At 41.4% G+C, this 23,567-nt stretch overlaps 1 protein-coding gene across 1 annotated transcript; it reads left to right on the top strand.

Annotated features, from left to right (window-relative positions):
- The first annotated feature begins 1,856 nt into the window (after nt 1-1,856).
- Nucleotides 1,857-23,270, top strand: LCA5 (lebercilin LCA5). The gene is made up of 9 exons (XM_074150984.1): nt 1,857-1,930; nt 2,438-2,520; nt 9,125-9,515; nt 11,935-12,464; nt 13,953-14,090; nt 15,012-15,108; nt 16,213-16,358; nt 18,204-18,342; nt 21,520-23,270. The coding sequence occupies exons 3-9, from the start codon at nt 9,317-9,319 to the stop codon at nt 22,323-22,325; spliced, it is 2,055 nt and encodes a 684-aa protein (XP_074007085.1). The 5' UTR covers nt 1,857-1,930; nt 2,438-2,520; nt 9,125-9,316; the 3' UTR covers nt 22,326-23,270.
- Nucleotides 23,271-23,567: the final 297 nt, after the last annotated feature.

Below are 23,567 nucleotides of genomic sequence, written 5' to 3'. Positions count from 1 at the left end.
AATATAGCAAAAATATTAAGTGCAATTAGGGAGACAAGCAAAATTACGGCATTCACAGCCTGGCTGCTGGGTTTTTTGCACGCTTCATGCCTGTTTTCTGGGATTTTAGGATCAAAAAATTAAAAGCTCCGTTCAGCTTGGGAGACTCCACATCGGGTCTATGCCTCCCAGGTGCTCTCATGCTTTTGAAATACCTGCTCCCGTCTCCTCTTCTTTTGCTGGAGTTTATGCCCACGTGTTCGTGATTGCATTCCAGCCTACTCATTAAACTGTACTTTCCAGAAATTAAATTAAGCATATTCAGAGTTCTTGTGCACAATGCCTAAGTCAGTTTTGAGAATCTCTCAATTCTGACTTTCACAATCATAAATTAGTTTTTTTTTCTTTTTCCATTGAAACAGATCTAATTTTTCCTTCTAAAATTTATATTCTGGGGTGATGGCAATCTTTTAATTTCAAGCGCATTAAAACTGCATTTTCTCACTTATTTCCTTGTATTTTATTGTGAAGAAGGTGAGGGGGTTTTGCCTGAAAACATTACCTTAGTTAACAAAACTGGTACCTTGTCCTGTTTCCTCCTTTTTTTATTTTCATTTAGTGGTCGATGAGTGGTAATTTTGAACATTCAGAACTGCAGAGAGACACTTCTGTCAAGTGCAAACCTGTCTCCATTTCCCAAATGTCCCATTTATTCCTTCCCATGCAGGCAGGTTAGAACTTTCGTATGAAGTGCTCTGTTCTGATCCACCCAAATTTTTATGTCACTTTCATCACTGGGCTATCATAACATATTCCATCAGTAAGCAAAGCGAGGCAAGAAAGATCTGCTATTCGTTTCTTTTTCCCTTCCTCTCTCCAGAAAGTTTGACTACATTTGCTATTAAATTAGGAAAAAAAATACAGCAGTAACTTAGAGTAATAAAAGCCGAGGTTTAGAAACCTTCCTCCTTCTTTGGGGAATAAAACACAACAGCCTTGTTACGTTGAGGCTGCCCTTTAGTTCAAGCTTACTTGCTAGCTTTACACAATACTTTACCCTCTTGTCAGTAGAATACATTTTGTTTTAAGTTCTGGGCTATTTTATCATTTGGTATCACTCCTTTTTTTCTTTCCTGCTGTTTGCGGGGAGTTTTGCTTTTAAATCACATCACACAGAGTGCATGTGTGTGTATATATATACGTATATACGCATAAAAGCTGTTATATACTGGTTACTCACCTAGCTCCCCATCCTGCTTAAATATTAAAGCAAAGAGTATTTTTTTCCCTTTTGCTGTCACCTCTGATCAGTCCTTACTCCCAGACGTTGCCCTCACCCAAAGCCTCCTTGTCAAACCCCAGATGACTTTAAGTGCCCGAGGCCACCCAAGGTTTCCTTCCACCCCACTCCTCGGAGGGGTTATGAGGGGGGACAGCTCATTACCACACGATGGGTGCCAGCTCAAAGGTGGACCGCTGCCTTCATTCCCCGCCCTCCTGGGCGCCCCTCTGACCTTGCACTTGCCGCCTCCTTCGATTACACCCACCAGTCCCTACAAACCCAAGGGACTGCTGCCTTCATCCCCCACCCTCCTGGGCGCCTCTCTGACCTTGCACTTGCCGCCTCCTTCGATTAAACCCACTCGTCCCCACAAACCCAAGATGGCGGCGTCACGGCGTTGAGCCCCCCTCAATCCCCCCTGCGGCGCCTTAACCAATCAGCAGCCGGAATGTAGCCTCCCACCAATGGGGAGAGAGGGTGCCCCTCGGACCCTGCCAGCCTCCCGTACCAATCAGCCGCTGCGGACCGTCGAGCTGACAGGGCGGATAGCCAATGGCTGACGAGGAGAGCCCGCCTCCTCCCCCGCCCCGTTGCCGGGGCAGCCGCTGGCAGTCGCCCCTTTAAGCGTAGCGCGGCAACCGCCGGCGCGTCCGCCCGGCGGGCGGGCAGGTACCGACGGTGGGGCCGGGCCGGACAGGGCTGGGCTGGGGCGACGGGGCCGCCGTGAGGCGGAGGGAGGAGCTGGAGGGTGTGTGCGTTTCATCCTGGGGGCTGTTGGAGTTCGGAGCGGGCCCGGGCCTGGGCCTAGGCCTCGCCTTGAGCGGGGGGAAGAGGGAGGCTCGGATCCGCAGCTGCGGATCTTACTCCCGACGTGGTGTTGCGGGCCCGGCTGACCGGCTCGGGCCCGGGGCGAGTAGCGGGGAGGGCGGCTGGGCCCCGGGGCGAGTGGAGTTGAAGTTGGGGCGCTGAAGAGGGGCCTCCTCCCCAGCACCGGCGGGTGCCGGGCAGCAGGCCCTCTGCAGAGCCGTGTGTGCCGGGCGGCGGGCGTTCAGTCCCTGTCCTCAGAAATCGTTTATTGTAGGGTTAAGTGACTGCACTTGAGGCGTACTCTCACGTGTGGTTGCTAGTTGTTTTCAAAAGTGCTAATTAAAAATAATATTCTATATGGTCTTTAAGAACTTCTCCCCGCCGAAGGAAAATTCCTTGCCTACCCTTTGGGAACGGGAGAGACGCTTTCAGGAATGGCTAAGTTGAACTAGGTAAGTGTGCACACACCGGAGGTATAGGTGGAAATGTGAACGACAGCAGGAGCCTCCTCGGTAGAGGATTTAGAAACATAATCCCTTTTCCTGGTTGTAGGGCTGGCCTGTGAGTTACCTGTTCGGACTACTGTTTCCTCAGCTCTGACCTGGGACTTACAGCAACTCTTTCATTTTGAGACCTGCTGCTGAAACTAACACTAAGTATTGCTGTCACAGGGTCAGATAAGTTTAACGTTGGCTTTTAAAACTATATAGCATTCTAATTCACTGGTAAAGCTAAGAGAAAAGCTGGTGAACCTAAGCTGGTAAACCTAAGAGAAATGCATCCAGTTAAGTCAGCAGCTTCAGAAAGCTTCCCTCATAAAATACTTGTTCCTCGCTGAAGCCCCATCAGCGCATATGTTTTGATGAGATACAAGTAAATTCTTTTGCTCCTTGCTTGTCTGGAAAAACTACAGTATTTGGATGTGAAAAAGACGGGTAGAGAAAGAGGAGAGAGACAATTTCCCGTTGAAGTTACTGTCCTTAAGTTTAGCACTTTAATAATTTGGATTGTTGCTTTCTTACTTGTCTGAAGCTGGCTCTTTCTTGCACTGCCCGTCTCTCGGAATAGGTGGAAAAACCTGAAGGGCCCGTTAGAGGTCAGCATTTGTGCTCGGGAGTGTCATATGGTGACCAGTAAAAGTGTCGAGCTTCTTCTGGTTTTAGAAGGGTATTACAACTGAAAAGGACTTAAAAAGTTTTATGAGTCTTCCATTACAGAACTAAGCTCTGGGTGTACTGTAAGAGAAGAATTACTGATACTGAATATCCCTTTCTCTGTTGCTTAATACCTGTAATACAGTAGTTCAATTTCTGCTTCTGTGATTTACTTAGGAGTGATAGGGAGACAGTATTCTGTCACCTTACAGTTGTTTTGTGTTCTCTATTTTGTCTGGTTTTTGCAATAATAAGCATGTTTTCAATGCAATATTTGCAACTAATAGCAATAGTAGAAGTAGCTGAAGTGAAGGAGTACGGAATTCTGGGAAGAAAACTATTTCTAAAGTTTGTATGAGTCCCAGATTTACTTCATCTATTCTATACTGACCTGATCTCAACGCATGAGGCTTCTAAAAGCACATGTGGAGCTTTTGGGGGGAGGGATTTGGGGTTTTAGTGGTGGTGGGAGCTTAGCAGACCCACCGCTAACCCCCAGTGTTTCACTCCTCACAAACTTACTAAATGTACCAGGGGAAAATAAACATCTTTGTGGATCTTACACAAGTTGAACTTATTTTATAATCAACTCAAACTGGTTGGTAACAATTGAAAAGTCAGTGAAGCAAAGCGTTTCTTAATTAGACAGTCCTTAGGCTAAGTGAAGTAAAACTCAAATATCCTAGTGATTCATTCCTTCTCAAGATAAACTCTGCATTTTTTATGTTAATCAAATTACATTATAAACTGGTGGAAAACATGGGTTTGGCAAGACTTGACAGACTAAGGTTTCTTGTTTTGTATGGAAAATTTGATAATATTTCCAATTTATAAAACTGAAAACCATTTTAAGATTCAGAAAATGTTTTTGGTGATTTCTCAGGGGAGCATTTATCAGTTCACCCTTTTCAATTTGTTTTCAGTCCATCGCTTTTCCAAGTACTTCCAGAATGCATCACAAATTACTGTTCGTTTATGTTGCTGTATGTCAAGATGATATTTAACAAAATATTCTCGAAAGTGGGGAATATCCAGTAGAGAAATGATGGATAATTCTAATCCTCCAGTTCTTCCATTTTGTCTGTTTTAAATACAGTGAGTTATGAAAAGCATTCTTCAAAAAAATTATTGCCTCTTGTGGGACTTTAAAGTAACTGATCAGCTTTAAGTCTGTAAATGAAAGTGAGTGTTCTTGTTTTATATATATATAGACACCTTGATGATTGAACTGTAGGCGCTACTTTTTTCCCTGAATGCAGTCCCATTTGTTTTCATTCGGTCTTATTTTCTTCTCAAGAAGAAGTCTGCGTGTGATGATTTCTTTCTGCCCCTCTGTGTTCTGAAGGCAGACAAAATGTGGGTGTATCTTGCTTCTATTTACACTGTTGAAGATAACTTGCCCCATAGTGCAATCCCTGTCTCCCCACAGGGCTAGGCTAACGCCGCGGGATGTGCTGGTGCCTCTTAACACTGATGTCCCCACTCCAGGACTCCTCTGGATGCCACATGTGCCCCTGGGACACGCTTGCATCCAAGGAACAGGGCTAAGTTGCTTGAATTCCCGTCAGTTTGTTTTATTCAGCCTGTTGTTAGGAGCAAAACAAGGAACACAGTTGCAGGGCCATCTAATTAAAATCTTAATGGTCTAATCAAAGATTTAGTATTAGCCCAGATACTAACACACTTCAAGCTATATGTGATATATATGTGAAATCACCGCTATATGCGGTGATACAGGCACAAGTTCTCGTACCAAACCCTCTCCCTGGTGTTATCTTCACCCACCCACTCTTCCCCTGGCACTTCACTGGCTTCAGCTGGGAGGGGAAATTCTTTACAGCAAGTTATCAGCATCCCAAATCCTCCCCTGGCAAGGGGACGATGCTGAAGGTTTCTTTCCTCCTTGCCTTGGGTCCGTTTGGAATCATTTTTATATCCTTGTTAACACTCTGTGCACCTTGCTCTTTATTCTGTTCAGTTCATTGATTTGTGATTCCCCATAATATCTGAATTTATTACATCTGGTGTGTTTTACATATGTTGAGTACTTGTTCTTTGCTTTATATGTTGCCTATAAAACTGGTTTTACCCAGCCCCTGAGACTGCATCCCCTTGATGACCAGTAATTAAGCACAGGTGAGCTGTTATGGGGCCCAGTATTGTCCTGTGTTTGTGCTCTCTGGCCCCTGCAGTCACCCCATCCCTGTGCTCCTCTGGGCTGCGTTTTTGCAAGGGTTGTAGGTGTCATTCACTCTGCACAGAATAACTACTTGTTCCTGCTGTCTGTTAGTTATAAATGTAACAGTAAGTGCTAGACAATTGTACAAAGCAAAAAGCTAAAACAAATCAGGTAAGTTTCCTGATTGGTAATTAATTTTGTTGCAGTAGATAAGCTATAGCGAAGCTTCACGCATTCAAGAGGAGTTCAGACAAAGTCTGGCAAGTCTTGTGGCTTGTGTCGTTAGCTGGAAATGAAGCCTTTGGCTTCAATGTAAACATAATCCAGGAGCGCTGCACAGACTAGGATCTACCTGGCTGGCGAGAAGCTCTCTGGAAAGGGTTCTGGGGGTCCTGGTGGACAACGAGCTCAGGATGAGTGAACAGTGCGCTGCTGTGGTAAAGAAAGCCAGCAGGATGCTGGGTTGCATCAATAAGGGCATCACCAGCTGAGAGAAGTCATTATCCCACTCTGCTCAGTGCTTGTCAGGCCACACCTGGAATCCTGTGTTCAGGTTTGGTCCTGGAAATACGAAAAAGATGTGGGCAATCTGGAGAGGGTCCAGAGAAGGGCCACCAAGATGGTCAAAGGACTGGGAAGCCTGACATAGGAAGAAAGACTGAGAGAACTGGGTTGGTTCAGCCTTGAGAAAAGAAGGCTCAGGGGAGACCAGTATTTATATGGTGGCTACAAAGAAGATGGACACTCCCTTTTTACAAGGAATCACATGGAAAAAACAAGGGGTAATGGGTACAAGTTACTCCTGGGCAGATTCCCATTGGACCGGAGAGGAGATTTTTTTGACCATGAGAACTATCAGCCACTGGAATAATCTCCCCAGGGAAGAAGTGGATTTCCTATCACTAGACTATTTTAAGATTCAGCTGGACAAGGTGCTGGGTCATCTTGTCTAGGCTGTGCTTTTGCCAAGAAAGGTTGGACCAGGTGATCCTTGAGGATCTGGCATTCTATGATTCCATGAATGACATCACCACACTGTGTGGGTTACAAACACAACTACTGATTTGACATTTTATTTTAGTCAGGATGACTGTAATAATATGAGGTCTGTGTTACAGCCTTTCAGAGTACTATTTTTATATTTTATAATATTTTAGTATTTTAATATAAATATATTAGGTTTTTATTTGGTTGGTGGTTGGTTGGGTTTTTTTAATTCCCTGAGATTCTGTCCTGTGGAGACAGAACTGACGCAGTCTTGCCTATGCACCCTCTAGAGAACAGGTTGTCCCCAAAATTCTGCCTGTGTTTCGGTTTGGGCTCGGTTTGCTCTTCAGGGAGCGAAATGACATACGCTCTGTGCAGATGTTTGTGAGGCCAGGACTTAGGAGTGGAGCTGCTTGGGAGTAGTGGTGCATCCTGATAGGTTCTAATGTTCTTACGTGATCCTAATTTTGCACTCAAACGTATCTGAGGGCCTTCATTACACTTAAAGGAGATAATACGATTATGATTAGGTATATTCTTTTGAAATAGAATTCTCTTCAGCCTGGAGAAGAGAAGGCTCCGGGGAGACCTTATAACAGCCTATCAATACCTGAAGGGAGCCTACAGAAGAGCTGAAGAGGGACTCTTTGTCAGGAAGAGTGGTGACAGGACAAGGGGCAATGGTTTTAAATTGAAAGAGAAGAGATTTAGATTAGATATAAGGAAGAAATTCTTTACAGTGAGGGTGGTGAGGCACTGGAACAGGTTGCCCAGGGAAGTTGTGGATGCCCCATCCCTGGAAGTGTTCAAGGCCAGGCTGGATGGGGCTTTAAGCAACCTGCTCTAGTGAGAGGTGTCCCTGTCCATGGCAGGGGGGTTGGAACTAGATGATCTTTAAGGTCCTTTCCAACTCTAGCCATTCTATGATTCTATGATTCTATGAAATATCTTTAATAACTGCATTATTTCAGAAGAAAAAAGAACAGTCATTACTGATCGTTTGAATGTTTGCAATAACCGGTACCTTCCAGCGTGTGTTTAGCAGTCTCTAGGACAAGCGATCTCAAGTGTAGCTTGTTTTCTTTCTGGGCTTTGCAGTGTAATTTGAGTTTTCAGCAGAATCCCCTCTGACCTAAGTTTTAGGCATGTGATTTATTTGGAAATATTTAGATGCTTAAAAAAATGTTATTTTGCAAAGTTACTCCCCAAGTAAAGTCAGACATTCTCTTCCAAATAATTCAGTATTAATTTCCCAGCAGCTTCACCAGTTTAGAAATATTTATTCCTGTAATTCCTTCTGTGTAGATTATGAGGGCAAACGGGTTCCAGTCACTGGAGGCAGAGTCGTGCTGACAGCGAACTGGGGCAGAAAGCTGGAATGCAGAACGAAACCTGTCTTGGCAGCTGACACTTCTGTTCTCCTTGACTGTGCCATTCTGCATGTATAGACAGTGCAGGAAAAGGCCAAGAAGCATGAGAAGTTTATTTTATTGGGTAATAATACAGTGAAAAATTTACAGCTCATCTACAGGCATGTTGTAAAAGAGTTTTGATTGAAAGCTGCTCAAATCTTGGGGTGTAGTTTGTTTTACCGTTTGGAAATGGGCGAGGAGCTTATGTCATTGAAGAGGCAGAACTGATGGGCTCTGGTGCAAGTGCTGTTTATTCACCCGTTAGATGCTTGATGTCCTGACGTTGGCTTGAAGTGAGATAGATGGTGGAATAAGCTTGAGAGCTGTGAAGAGTGGCGAGAGAGAGAAAAAACACAGGAGGCTGAGTGTAGGCAGTAAAATACTTCCTAAACTGAGGAGAAAATTCTTTCCACTGGGAAGGTGAGGAAAATTTTAGACACATTTGCTCCATTATATTCTCAGGAAGTGTCTCCAAAAATGCAAAATAAGGTGATTTTTACCTTGAGATGAGGGGATTTTTCAGTTTACAGCAGAAAACAGGCTGCAGGAGCCGCACTTCTCGGTTTATACCTGCTGCAGATCTAATGTTTACCGTATACCTGTGGTCGCTCTTATCAGATATTAAAAAACCCAAGAGGCTATATTTGCATTTTCCTCTAAAGCATGTGACTCAGTGTGTGCTCCTACCAGTTCTTGAAGGCATGAAACACAGGATGTTGTAGGGAATGAGAGTACTTTCCGGGGCAAAGACTGTGATACAGTAGGTACAGTCTCATCAGCCATTAGGGACAGAATGTCCTCCAGACACGTGGGAAAACTGATTTCCAGGCCCTTTATTTACCATTGGAGTGTCAGAAATTGAGACATGGAAGATTTAGTCAAATTCAGCAAATATCTCAATTCTAGTAGCACGAATAAGTTGTTAATTTATTTGGTTAAAAAGCGTTTACGTATGTTTAAATTATTTTCCTGAATAGGGTCAAGCTTTCACTTGTATTCTGCTTTGTTTTCCAAATGCTTCTTTTCCCCTCTCTCTGAGGAATTTCTTATTCTAGATTTAGCCGTGTTAATTTTCTGCTTTCTCTTTTGGGGATGAAGTGCCTGAAACCACCGAGTGTAATACCAGTAGCATTCCTAGAGTGATGTCTGTCACATTTAATATAAATAATAAGGCTAATATAGCACAGCACATGGCAGAAGGTTATATATAATTTTATATAATATATAAGGTTATATATAATTTTACAGGTTTTTTCCCCTACCTTTCTTCACTACACAGCAAAAACCTATTCTCACTTTTTTTGGTGTCTTTGAATTGTTACAGAAAAAAATGCATTCTGAACAGTAACTGCTGCTTGCTGAACTGAACCCCAAAGATCTCGTGCTTTGGAGATGAAGATGATAAATCCAAGGAAATAATCCAGCTGCTGCCATTGTGACAACTGAAAGGTCCTTTGTGTCAAAATGAACAGTCTTTGAGGAAAAAAAATCTGGAAAGCAGTTAAATCTGAAAAAAATGGGAGAAAGAGTCAGGAGCCCAGATTCTGAACACGACAGGAAATCGGATGGGGATAAAAATAGTGACTCCTATTATTCAGATGAAGATAATGCATCTCGTTCCTCTGGCCCGTCGCCAACGCTGAGCTATCCCTCTACAAGCCAAGAAAAAAGAGATCACAAACCACAAACTTCAAACAGCCTCGTGCACTACCAAGGTAGGTAGATACAGAAGCTGCTGCTTTGTAACTCGTCTGAAGAGTTAATTATTTTTGAAAGCTGAAATAAAAGTGGGAAACTACCATTATGAGAAACTACAAATAAGGTTCAGGTGAATTATGCTGCAGGTAAACTGTAACTGCTCCGTTGAAAACTGAAATCAACCTGTTCCTGCATAAGGGGGATTTTTGGTCCTTTTTGGAATTATTCATATTTTTGTTAATGAGTGTGGCTCTTCTCCTAGCCTTTTCTTGAATCAGGCTGATCTTCTCTTTCGGTCTTTGACAAAAAGACTCGAAGCCAAGGACTCAAGGCAAGTCCTTACTACGCAGTCAGTAAGAGAGAGACAATTGTTAACATTTCTTGATGATATCAAGATATCTAAGGTACCCCTAAAGGTATCTCTCTCGTGGAAGTCTAGCTGACTGAGTTTTATGGTGTAATCCTGGGTACTTTGAAAAAACAAAGACAAGAGAGAGAAAATGTGTTTGGTGAAGTTGAATGTGAAATTCAAGAAGTTTTTCCTGGTCCTTCCTTGAGGGTAAAATATCTCCGCTTTGAGATGAAGTAGCTCCGCTTTGAGCTCCCTCGCACACACCTCACCTCCATAAGGTGCTTCCTTGGTTGAGATAGTGGGGAATGGAACATCCCTACAAAAAGGGAGAGAATGGTTACACAGATCCTGAGCTGGAGTAGGGATGTGCAGCTTCTCTGCCGTGCTTTGACAGCTTGTTCTAAATATTTTCACACGTTTTCTGGTGAAGTCAGGGTATATCCTGCCTTTCTGAAGCAAGTTTTCAATGTCACTTATAAGTGCTAGATACCATATGAATGATTTGGTCAACTTTATCATCTCGAGCGTGCCAGGAGGTAGAACTTGAAATACTGAAGTTGCCCAGGGAGCGTATCCCTTCAGACCCTTGACAGTGGTGGCATCTTCTCCAGAGCAGTCACGGATTAGCTTTCTGGGAAACCAAAACTGGGCTATTTAATTGGGAGGGGGCCAAATGAATGACTAGTTCTTTGATTCCGTAGCCAGCGCTGAACACAATTATTCCATGAAGGTATTGTGAATGTTATGAAAGACTCGAAATCCCCAAAAGCGCAAACGTGGCATTGGAATTTTCTGTCCTGCTTTAAACGTGGAGAAATTCTTCAAGGGGCTGGAAGTATAGGGTTAATGAGAATTCCCTTAGTTGGTGGTAGGAGTGGCATCATTCCTGCAGTGCATGTATTAAAGAATTTTCACACCTGAATGTGACATAATTGGTTTTTGTAAAGGAAAAAAAAACCAACCCCTCCTTCTTGTTTGCCCGAGCCGTGGAAAAAATGAGCATTAAGCATAAAATGGATGAGTATTTGTGCAAAATGTTTAGTGAAAATTACAAGAGAATATTGTAAAGCTGGGGTTGGGTTTGGTTTGGTTTTTTTTTTGCAGTAAAATATTTTTTGTAGGATAGAAACGTGGTGAAAGGGGAGGAAGAACTTGCTGTCACACGGACACGCTGTCTCTCTGGAGGTGACTGCACTGTTGCTGTATCTCAGCTTTCCAGCCTGAACGAGAAGCTGCTGCTCAGTACCTTTCCTCCGAGCGCTGCTGTACCTTAATGAATTTCGCATTCTCTATACAGTCAGTTGTTTTAAGAGATATTTTTTTTGGTGAATTATAAGCTTCGTTCCTTGAGAGTGGCTTGAGAGGCAAGTAAGACAGAAATAAAATGTTTAGCTTTTATCTATGGGGATGATAATAAAATAATAGTATCAGTAGGAACGCAAGTGATGCATGCTGGTAATCAAATAAGGGCGCTGTGTGAAAAATAACTTGCGATACAAGAATAAATTATTAAGGGAAGAACTGAATTTTCATGGGGTTTATAATTTTGCTTTGGAGGCTTTTTGCACTGATTTTTTTTTTTTGGAATCTGGTGTTTTGTCTGTGAGTGTGGCAGCTGGATTTGAAAATACTCCTGCATTTGTCTGAGAGAATTACATCTTGCATAATACATAACCAGCTAAGGCTCGGCTAATTGTTGCCATTTAAAAGGCATTTGATAATATTGTATGCATAAGAGTACAGTATTTCTAAAACATTTTAATAAACATCACCAAATATTAACAAAATATGAGTGTTATTTCTGCTACAGTTTGCAGATGATTACTTGACAATGGTCCTATGTTGATGGCTGCAAATATTCTCTCTTACAGTAGATCACAAAGATAAATCTCCATTTTTGTATCTATCAAAAGGAACATAAGTCTATCATATATATGCCTTTTATTGTCTGGGTTGAAAGCTGCAATCTCTGCTAAGTATTGTAAAATTGTTTCGGGCCCAGAGCTGTGTTCCAAGAAGGATGTCTGAGCAGACAAATTGCATTGTCTTACAGTAAACATGCTTTTTATTTTTTCCTCTCTCAGCCACAAAGAAATTGGGTTCCAAATATGCACCCAGCAAAAGAGGGCCGCAGTGGGGTTTCCGTTCTCAGAGCCTCACTAGGGATTCTCCCGCCAAAGATATAGATCTTGTTACAAAAAGAGTTCTTTCTGCCAGGCTGCTGAAAATCAACGAGCTCCGAAATGAACTGACTGAACTCCACATCAAACTGGATGAGCTGCAGAAGGAAAACAGGGCGCTGAAGAGGCTTCAGCACAGGCAGGAGAAAGCCCTGAATAAGTTTGAAGATACGGAAAACGAAATCTCTCAGCTCCTCGCTCGGCACAACAATGAGATTCGTATATTAAGGGAGCGCCTACGGAAATCTCAAGAGAGGGAACGAGCAACTGAGAGACGGCTGAAAGATTCGGAAGAGGAACTGTACAGAACAAAAACCGTCTTGCAGAAACTGAAAAAGCTCTCTGCAGATAAGCACCTCGCCGAAAGAGATGACCTGGCGAAGAAACTAGCCTGTGCGGAGAGCAGGCTGGAGGAGAGCGAGAAAAGAATTAAGGTGAGATGACCTTTTCATCGGAAATTCTGCTCCGGATATTTCTTACTAGAGGGAGCTTCGTGAATTTTCACAGTTGTGGAGCAAATAGAAAAACATTCTTTTCTTTTTTTTTTTTTTTAAATTTTTACACATAAGTAGCATCAAATAAATTATTTCCGAGGTGATTATATACTTATATACTTGGTAATTGTGCATTCAAATTTCTATTTACAAATTAAGTATATTTTGTCAGAATATATAACTGTGGACATGTGCTTTTAAGTGGTTTTATAACTAGTAATAACGTTGCAGAAATGCATGCAGCTGTAATACAACTTTATGAAATCTAATTTATCGTCTTAAAGGGAAAGCATTTGTTAAATATTTTCTGGGTATTTAGGGAACTCTATACTAAAATTCTAAAAACCATACAGAGAATAATTCTCTTTCAGTTTGGTGAGCTGCATTCATGCAGTGTCTGATTGCCCACTATTCTGCATATCTGAGAGCTGAGCTGAACAAAATTATAGCAATTTTTTTAATAGCAAAATGAGCTTTAGAGCGGTGTTTTTACGGGTATGCATTTTAAGAATTTTGTGCCGTATATTTTAATTTTGTTCAGCAAAAACGTTTACGTTTTTGTAAACATGTCTAAAAACTCATCTTGTTTAAAAATAATTGTGTTAACACCGTGAAACTGTTGGTAGTTGTATGGAATACTATTTTGAGCTTAAAATATATTGGTCATTAAAATGATGTTAAAATTTAGTGTCTATATTGGTAATTAAACCTAAATTCCATTACAAGAGTTAATAGATCTGGAAATCTAAAGGATTGATCTGGAAACTAAGCTTTCATAAAATAAATACTAAAATATCAAGATATAAATTGCTGAGGTAGTTAAATCACCTCCCCCTGTAGTTGTCACCATCTGGCACCTGTAGTTTTATCATCAGGTATTTGAACACGTGTAGCGCTGGATCGTGTGAAAATAAACCGTGCTCTAAAAAGTAAGGGATTTTCTACTTTTTTCCCCTTCTCTCATCATGACAGGTTCACTTCAAACACCCTTTGCAATGTGAGAACGTGTAAAGGAAAGCACAATCACAAATTTGTTTCTAGTAGGAAGGTTTAAATTTTTTTTCTTATTTTCTTCTAATCCTGCACTTTCAGGGAGGTTTGGTTGTTTTTTTTTCTTAACCATCAATTTAAGATTTGTCTGAAGAGAGCGGGAGGTCCGCTGTGCCGAGAGCCTTGCAGAAAGCAGTGTGTGTTCCCGTTGTGTCCTCAAATCACCTCTCGGTTCTCCAGAAGGATGAGCTGCAGCGTCTGCAGGTGCTCTCTCTGCCCCCTCAACGTTCGGATTAAGGGTTTAAATGCATTTAGTGTTGCTGCAATGGTGGAGCCGATATCTGAATCCAAAATGCTGGGGGGTTTATTTAAGTAATTTGACTGTTAAAAAAGTTCTTGAGTTATTTAAAAAAAAAAAAAAATTTGTTTTAATTGAAGGATCTGGAAAAAAATCTTGAATTAAGCGGTAGCAGTTTTCAACGAGAGTTACATTCAAAGAAAAAAAAGATGTACGAGGCTCAAGAAGAAAAGAGAGTTCTCCAAGAAGAGCTTAATCAACTCAATCAGAAGCTGAAGGTAAAATGGGAAGCAATGCAAGCTGCTAACCGTGTTCTGGCATTTTATCTTTGGCAGTATCTGTATTCAGGTTTGAATAGTTCCCCGGTGCTTGCAGTCTCTGGGGCGTACTTAATGGTGTACCACAGATGAGTTCTTTCCCTGCTTTAAATTGAAATGCTCCGTGCTCTGACCCTGCAGTGTTTGTAACAGGAACGTCTCTACGTTAACTACGTTAATCATTATTGTTAGCACTAGTTAAGAAAAGCAAGATCGAGTACGTAACCAAGCATTGCCGTTAGACCACGAGATCTACTGGAAAATTAGGTTTTTTAAAATGAAATCTGCAGGTATCTACAGTGCTTCATGTCATGAACGTTTGCATTGCAGTGGGTTTGTGTAAAGATTAATTTCATTTATTTCTGATATCCACGTGTGTTGCTAAATTTGTGCAAAGGTTTATTTGCACTCCCCCACCCCATCATTGCCCAAATTCTAAATTTAAGGGCTGAAAATACTGTTATATTCTACCTAGTAGGTTTATCTTTAGAAAAAAAAATTAAATAAGACTGAAAGTACTTGAAACCCCAAGTCTCATACTTCTGTACTGGAGATGCACCAGTTTACCCCCTTACTTGCTATCAAGCAAGTAGCAGTAGCATTAGTAACTCAAAAACTTAATTATTTGGAGTGTTTTAAGCCTGATTCATTAGTGGAGAATTTGATATTTTGAGTTTTTGGGGGAGAAGTTTTATCTGCTTTCTTATAGCATAGGAAAAGTTAGGAATGCAATTATTCTTAAAACATTGGACGTAACTATTGATTGCTTTACTCTGTTTCTATTTACAACATGTATTTTTAATTTAATTTGCAGCTTTGCTAATGACTAGTAAATGAAACATTAGTAACTTACTCTGTTACTCCTACCTTTTTCACTCGCAGGAAAAAGAAAGAGAGCTTGAAGCAAAAAATATATATGCTAATCGCATGCTGAAGCTGTCACCAAGAAAAGACGTGGATATTATCCAAAGAAAAAAAGGTAACTTATATAAAGTAATAAAGGCAGAAAAATTAATAGGGATGCTTTTAAATTGCTCTGCTGGGTTATATGGTTCGTACCATTCAGTGTGCTTGGTCAGGGACTTTTATTTGACTTTCCTGTAACTGCAGCAGGACCCAAAGCCAGAACTTCATCAAACAACATCCTGAACTCCTTTCACACCGGGTGTTCCTGGGTGAAGGAGCGGGGAAAAACATCTAGTAAGTTCTCTAATAGATCATAGATAATGGGTACATGACAATAAAGCACAGAGGCTTTAAAAATATGTAACTTCACTGCTATCAATATTTCGGTTATGCTTTTTATTTATTTTTTACTAATTCAAATGTACTGTCTGTCAGATGAGCTGCACTCTGCTGTGGTGTTTGTTCCCCCCCAAAGAATACATATGTCCCAGAACACGATCTTCTAAAAGTATCAGCGCAGTAATTTCCTCTGGTGTGACAAGGCAGCCTTGAACCTTACGCTACCCACATAAATATGTGTGTATACGTGTGTCTGTGGGTGCATTTAGCTTATTTTCACTGGATCAGTAGAATCTACTTGTCAGAAGCAGCAGGAATTTATGGGACTGTTTTAAATATTTAATGCCAGCATTTCCAACAGTTTGTCTGCTGCTCACTTTATTATAGATACTCTGCTATTATTCCATTTTAGGTTGGGATTTTTAAAAATGTCATTCCACAGAGATAAGTGTATGTGTTTTCAAAGATGCAAATAAGTGAATTTTAATTTTATGAGTTTGCTTCTTTACATGTAGCCTCTGTGACAAGCAGCGAGATGAGAGAGAGATTTTGTGAGGATTTTTTTAACAAATATTCAGTATACGATAATGACTTTATAAGTCGCTTTAAGGTGGGTTTTTTATTTTTTTTTCAGTAGGAGTTTTGCATGCAGTTTTCTCTTAAATTAGCTTTTACAGATGCTGAAGACAACTATGTGAAACTCGCCAATACTTTCCACTTCCGTTGGCTCTGATACCGTCTTTTACGTTTGCTGCAAATCGTTAAAAATGAGAGCTAGGGGATATAGTGGGATATTTTCAACTGAAAACATTATTTGATTAGTTTGTATTTTCTCCAGCCAACAACCAAAATATTAAAAAAGGAGCACAGCTCACAAAAGCCGTACAGACCAGCGGATACTTCTCACCGGTGGAATTTCTTCCAGAAGCAGAACATGTCAGTGGTGATGCAATAAACAAGAAAGAAGGAATTCTTCCTAAAATAGTGAGTTCCATAAAAATTTGAGTCTTGTTCCAGGTAACTCACCTGTCAGACCGAATGTTTAATTCGGAGCTTATATTTTAGAAAGTGTGTGTCAATATACTAATATAAATAGATAGAAAATACAATTTAGAAAATATTCTGATCTTTAACAGAAACTCTACCCTTCCAGAAATATCATGCTCTGTTTTTGTGACACTTAGTTCATCATATTCTGGGTCTTACTGATAATTATTAATTCAGTTTAGGGTTTTTTTCTGCCACTGTGATTTCTTTGAAGTTTTTAAGACTTCATTTTGGTTTTCTCCGCTTTTCTTTGTTTCTAATGCTTATTTGAGCAATCTGCTGTAACAGCGCTGCCCGCCTTGTATTTTTGCTTTGGTCTTAATTAGGGTTTCTTTTACTTTCCAGATTTATTTCACAACGCATAAATCTAACACTTCCTCTTATTGTCAGAGTGCTGGTATTTCTTCTGTCGTTTTTCCAGCTTTGTGAATATGGTTGGATGTTTTTGTTGTTGTTAGTTTTTCCATTTCCCTTTTTATTATAAAATAGTGCCATTAGAAGCATTGCTAATGCTTCTGGGACCTCAGGCTAAACCCAGAAAGCTTTGTAAAGTATTGAAAATCCGAATGATACAGGTTCTGGTAGGAATTGTACAAATTCTGATGGCATTAGGCAAGGACTATTTGTCGGAAATAATGCCCTGATTATGCCCTTGACTGGCTTCCTGATAAGACTGAAGCTTTTTCATGGCTGTTCTGTTTGTATATTCTCTCTTCCAAAACCCTTTCTGTAAGTAAGGATGTATTTAATGTACGCATTCCTCCAGCATATACTGAGTTATGGAACCGCACAAGAGCCGCTTGTACCAACTCTGTCATCTTACAAACCCCTTTAGCTTGTTTATGGCTGTTGCTTTATGTAATGTAAGTTAGATTTAGGGGTAGCCTGGGCTTTCTTCAGTTTTCTAAGTCAAGTGCTTGAAACACCTGGCTGCCATCTCTTTATGAAGTTTTTTCGTTTGTTTTTTTAATATAATGATGGTAAACTTTTACGTGAAGGGAAAATACTTGGCGTTGTTTTGGCTCATAGTTATATTTTCTTTGCTTATTAACTAGTCACCATTTCTCTTAGAAGTTTAAAATAAACTGGAAGCTTATTTTACTCTAAAATAAGCAAAAGCTACAAAGTTAGAATCCACGTGTTGGATTACACTGGCTTTCTCTTCACTTCATTGCTGCTACTTTTCCGTGTTAGTGATTTTTACTGCTGCTGTTAATCTTTTCCTTTTAAATGTGTACATACACTCACTAGCTGAATTTTTCAGCCAAGATTAATCCTTTCTTTTACTATTTGTTACATGATACTCCATAACTTTAAGTACCCCTGTGAAACTCTGAATCTACAACCCACTCAAGAGTAAAAAGATCAGATTGTGGAAATAGAGGGTAACTAATTGCTTGCTTGTTAAAAGAATAAGGTGGTGGGGTCTGGCCTTCTATTACAGTCCCTGAAAAAGACAACTTCTGACTTGTAAAGAGAATAATAATTCTGCTTTATGACATTGGAGCAGCAACTTCCCTGACGTGTGTGGTAGGGAACAGAGTTGATTGTCTATTCATTTTGTTTCCAGTGCCTAAAACTATGTTAGAGCTGAGAAGACTTTTTAGAGCCAGACCCCTGGGTTGTCGAAGCTGGTTTGGTTTAGATGAGTTGCTCCTTTTTATGTTTAGCTGTAAGATTGTGATTTCAGAATCACAAGAGAAGTTCATATGATTTTGTTTTATTGATTATTTCCCCCCCCTCCCCCCCCCCCAGTTTCAGTTTTGTATTAATTTATTTCAGGAAAAAGAAACTCAAGACAAAGAACAGAAAGAGCAAGCAGAGCTCCTTAGACAAGACCAAGAGAGGGAAAGGGAAGAGAAATTGAAACGTTTTCAGGAAATACAGGCTTTAGAGGAGAGAGTTCAAAAACTACATGACGGTAAGGAAACGGGCAGCTGAAGCCTGGAAAATACCCCATAGAATACTAATCGAGTGAGGCTGCTGGTTCCTTGTGAGAAGAGCAAAACGATTTTGCAGAGATCACTACAGTGGAAAATTATTTTCAGTTGTATTATGCAAAGAGAATCAGAAAGAAATAGGGGATATGGAGTAATCTGTGTCCTGGGCTCAGCTGTGATTAATATGCAGCGGCAAAAAATGCTGTCTGCTAAAAAAATATTGAAGCCTGAGAGATTTTGCTTTACAAAACCAGGATGGCATGGCAGGTAAACGCTGATGGTATCTCTGGGGCGCTGGATGGTATTGAGGTAGATTTTTACTGTTATGGAACAAATCTGCTTGCCTTAATACAGTTTTTTCAGTACCTGTCTACTTCACTTGTATCATTTGAAATTGTAGTTTCTCTTTCCATTTGTGTTTATCTGAATCACTTGGTGTGGCTCTGTGAGAAATGTCAGTTTCTATCGTTATGTTTTAATATTGCTTTTTTTACTCATTTGGTTTTCACACCATCTTAATGACTTACATTCATAAGTCTATTAATATTCTAAAATATTTTATATGGACTGCACCCCATCACGTTAAAATACTCTTTCAGTGATTATAGTTAATGTACAGAAACACTCATTCTAGATGACCAGGAAGAATTTTAAAAATCTATAGCTGCTTTCAGGGGTGAATTCTGTGTAAAAACCCCCTGTCTCCCCTGGCATCAGTGCACAGAATCACAGAATATTTTTGGTTGGATGGGACCTTTGAGATCATCGAGTCCAACCAACAAAAAAAAACAAAAACAAACAAAAAAAAAAAAAGACAAAACCAAAAACCCCACCAAAAAAAAAAAAACCCACCCAAAAAATACCAGAACACCAAAACCAAACCAAACAACCACAACCACACACCACCCCATCCACAGACAGACACAACCCAACAATCTCGGGCACTGGAGCATGCCCTGAAGTGCCATGGCTACACGTTTCTGAAATACCTCTAGGGATGGCGACTCCACCACCTCCCTGGGCAGGCTGTTCCAGTGCCTGACCACTCTCTCAGTAAAGTCATTCTTCCTAATACCTAATCTAAACCTCCCCTGCCCCAACTTCAGACCATTTCCTCTGGTCCTGCCATTATTCCCTTGGGAGAAGAGGTCAACACCCACCTCTCTACACCCTCCTTTCAGGGAGTTGTAGAGGGCAATGAGGTCCCCCCTCAGCCTCCTCTTCTCCAAGCTAAACATGCCCAGTTCCCTCAGCCTCTCCTCATATGACTTGTTCTCCAGACCCCTCACCAGCTTGGTGGCTCTCCTCTGGACACGCTCCAGCAGCTCAATGTCCTTCCTGTAGTGAGGGGCCCAGAACTGAACACAGCACTCGAGGTGAGGGCTCACCAGCGCCCAGTACAGAGGCACCATCACTGCCCTGCTCCTGCTGGCAACTCCTGCACGACTCACACAAGCCAAGGATCTGCTCCGGTTGGTCTCTGAGAGGATTCCGACCTCCTTTCCCATCTTACAGTATAGGCTGAGATTTTCCCCACCTCATGTCCAGAAAGGCAGCTCCTTACTTCACTTGGTATAACGATACACTGTTGGGGAAAAAAAAAATAGATTAAATATATTAACCGAACTGTTGCAGTTAGTTCTGTAAGTTTGATCTGAAGTACGATAGATAACATGGAACTTTTTGGAAAGATTGGTCAGAAATTTGAATAAAGTGTGTTGAAGTGCCCAAGTAGTACTATTCAACTTTCAGCCGAACACACAAAATAGAAAAATATAGAATCATAGAATTGTCCAGGTTGGAAGGGACCTTTAAGATCAAATCCAACCATCAACCTAACTCTGATAAAACCCATCACTAACCCATATCTCTAAGCTCTATGTCAACCCGTCTTTTAAATCCCTCCGGGGATGGTGCCTCAACCACTTCCCTGGGCAGCCCATTCCAAGGCTTAATAACCCTTTCAGTGTAAAAACTTTTCCTAATATCCAATCTGAACCTCCCCTGGTGCAACTTGAGGCCGTTTCCTCTTGTCCCATCGCCTGTTCCTTGGGAGAAGAGACCGACCCCCCCCGGCTACACCCTCCTTTCAGGGAGTTGTAGACAGCGAGGTCTCCCCTCAGCCTCCTTTTCTCCAGGCTGAACACCCCCAGCTCCCTCAGCCGCTCCTCACAAGACTTGTGCTCCAGACCCCTCACCAGCTCCGTTGCCCTTCTCTGGACCCGCTCCAGCACCTCAAATGTCTTTCCTGTTGTGAGGGGCCCGAAACTGGACACAGCCCTCGAGGTGGGGCCTCACCAGTGCCCAGTCCAGGGGGACGGTCACCTCCTGAGTCCTACTCACCACGCTGTTCCCAAAGAACATATTTTGAAGAGAGAAATATTTGGGAAGCTTCCTTTCTCTTGCATACGTATTTGCAAGTTCTGTCTGTAAATTTATTACTGTTTTGCCCCTTTGGTGTCCCTTTATAGCTGTGCAAACCGACGGCTGGTATTTGCACAGACACTCTCCCGTGGTGATGCCCAGAATCACGGAATGGTTTGGGTTGGAAGGGACCTTAAAGGTCATCGAGTTCCAACCCCCTGCCCTGGGCAGGGACACTCGTGTGAAGGTGTTTTCTGTGTGCAGCAGATGCAGAATATTTTAAATCGTTCACAAGTTGAAACTGGTAATGACTGCTTTGACTCTGGGGCCTGATGCGTTCACAGGAATAGTTCCCTTCATGGGGATAAAAAAAACCCTGGAGCAAACCCAGACCACGTATCCCAGCACTGTCCCGAGCTCAGTGACGCCGACAAAGAAACATACAGCGCTGTGAAAGTCGAACTATTAAACCCAGTGATGTCGTGTTCGTTTTCATTCAAACCCAGGAAACGGGAAGGCAATTGGCAGAAATGAATTTCTTCTGAAAATTCTAAAACGTGGATAATGTCCTGATCCCTTTGGGAAATGACAGTAAACTTTTATATCTTCACAGAGAAGCTGGTGTGAATTTAGTTGTAATTTTTGAAGGATTAATTTTTGCAGTAGGAAAGCCACATTCTGCATAGAAGAGCACATTAAAAACTCAATGGCTTTTTCTTGCATTATTTTAAAAATATTCTTTTAAAGGCATTTTAAAACTAAAACATTTTAAATTGTTTAAACGTTTCCTGCAGAGTGGGAAAAGGAAGAATACAACAAAATGAAAAAAGAAAGCAGATATTTATTGGATAAAGAAGAGAAAACCAAGATGGAGACAGAAATCCCCAAAGCTGAAGTAGAGAGAGAAGGCACTGAAATGCTGGAAGAGCGGCGAAAAAGAGAGTTCCTGCTCGCTAAAATGCAAGAGATTGATAGAGAGACTCAAAATGTAACAAACGTGAGAGCTGCTTCCCAAGCGCCGCTGGTAGATACAGCAAGAAAATCCGATTTGCTGGAGAAAAAAGAAAAAACTACTCAATTCTTTGAGCTTCCCGGGAGGGTGAGTAATGGATTTCCTGTAGGTGACAGCCGGGATGACGCCACCAGAGCAGAGGGGCAGAAGCATCGCAGCGTAAGGACTGTAGATCTGAGCAGCGAGTTAACATTTGGTAGTTACGTACCTTCCTTTGGGAAAGGATCCGGGAGACCGAGTTGGCTTACCCAAAAAAGCGACAACTTGGAAGAAAACGTGAAGGAAAACGCAGATTGCAACATTAAGAAGGAAAAGAAGTCCAATTTAATGGAACAGCTCTTCGGAAGCAGTGCCGGTACCATCCTTCTTTCTAAAAATAATGATCCAACACCTTTTGACGTAGAGTGGGACCTGAGAAATGCTCTCCCTGTCGACAAAAACAGCAAAGTCAAAGGGAAAGAAGACGGTGAGCTTTTTGGTGAAGGAAGGAACCCAACCAGGCACCGTCTGCAACACGCTGCGAGCAAGCCAGCGGTGAAGACCCTCGGCTCTTTAGAAGATGAAATCGAAGAAGTAATCTTAAAATGATCATATTTTTGTATCTTTTGTATGTAAATACTGAAAAAAAAAAAAAATATTTTCGTGTAATATTTATTAGATACAGATTTGAACCATTTGGGATATACTGTAAAGCCTTACGAAGGAGTACTTTCTGTAAGTGGGTGTATGTCTAGAGGAAAGATGCACTTTGATAGAGCAGCCTAACCCATGCGCGGGAAACTGCTTCTGAAACGTGGTGTCCAAATGCAGACCTTGGAGACCTGGCGGTGAGTCTTGTGGCAGGAACACAGGGGAAGGTGTCCCGAGGGACTCGGAGAGATGAGACAGGCGCTGGCTGGACGTTTCGGTCAGTCGGGGGGGGATGCTGTTGCCCCAGAATTACACTTCTCACGAGGGAACGTTGTTATTTCTTGCAGGATGAGTTGGCCAAGAAAGGTGGGAAGTTTTTATGTGGCAACCCTGGCATTCGGGGCGGCTACTTGATGGGCATCTCTGGCTGTAGGAAGCGTTGGGGTGGTGTTCCCTGTAGGCTGCTCACAGTTCACTGCTTTTCATTTGAAATACTACTATTATTTTTTTTTCGCCTCAGATATTTTCTTTCTCAGGCATTTGGGGAGCCTCTTAACTGTGTCAGGAGAAGGCACGTGTCTAACACCAGTGTCGGGAAATGGATAGGAGAGACCTGGCACAACGGCTCAGGGAGAAAGAGAATATTCTGCGCTGCAATCATGTTGTCTCAGAAGAACATCGACAGGACCACAACTAACTCAGGAACAGCCAGTCCCTCCTCTGCATAGGTTTTTCTGGAGACCTTACTACCAAATTTGTCTAACTCTTCTCCTATATTCAGATTCTATTTATTATATAATGCCATTTTTTGTAATTTCTGAATTTTGTATGTAAAATTCCAATCATTACTAAGTCTTTTTTTTTTTTTTAACAAAATGGTTTTATTAAATGAGTAAAATTTTTGTGCAGAGATCATCTTTAACACAAAGTTCTGATTTATTTTTTTTTATATGATGATGTTGATACTGAGGGGTGGTGGGTTGGTAGCGATGTTGCCGGTGATGTTATTCACCGGATGGTGCCGCGTACACAGATTAAAAAGGTAGGAAATGAGGGATTTAGCAGAGAAATTCCAAAAAATAAGCTGAAGGTTAGAAAAACAGATTTTTGAAACACCTCTCTGATATGCTCCCTGTGAGCCTGATTCGAAACATACTAAAATACAGAGAATTCTTGTCATTTCAAGACTCTTTGAGTCAA

Source organism: Numenius arquata, chromosome 7, assembly GCF_964106895.1.
Source record: "Numenius arquata chromosome 7, bNumArq3.hap1.1, whole genome shotgun sequence".
NCBI classification, from domain to species: domain Eukaryota; kingdom Metazoa; phylum Chordata; class Aves; order Charadriiformes; family Scolopacidae; genus Numenius; species Numenius arquata.
Note: the sequence above shows the minus strand (reverse complement) of the source record. Positions and strands in the feature narration are given on the sequence as shown.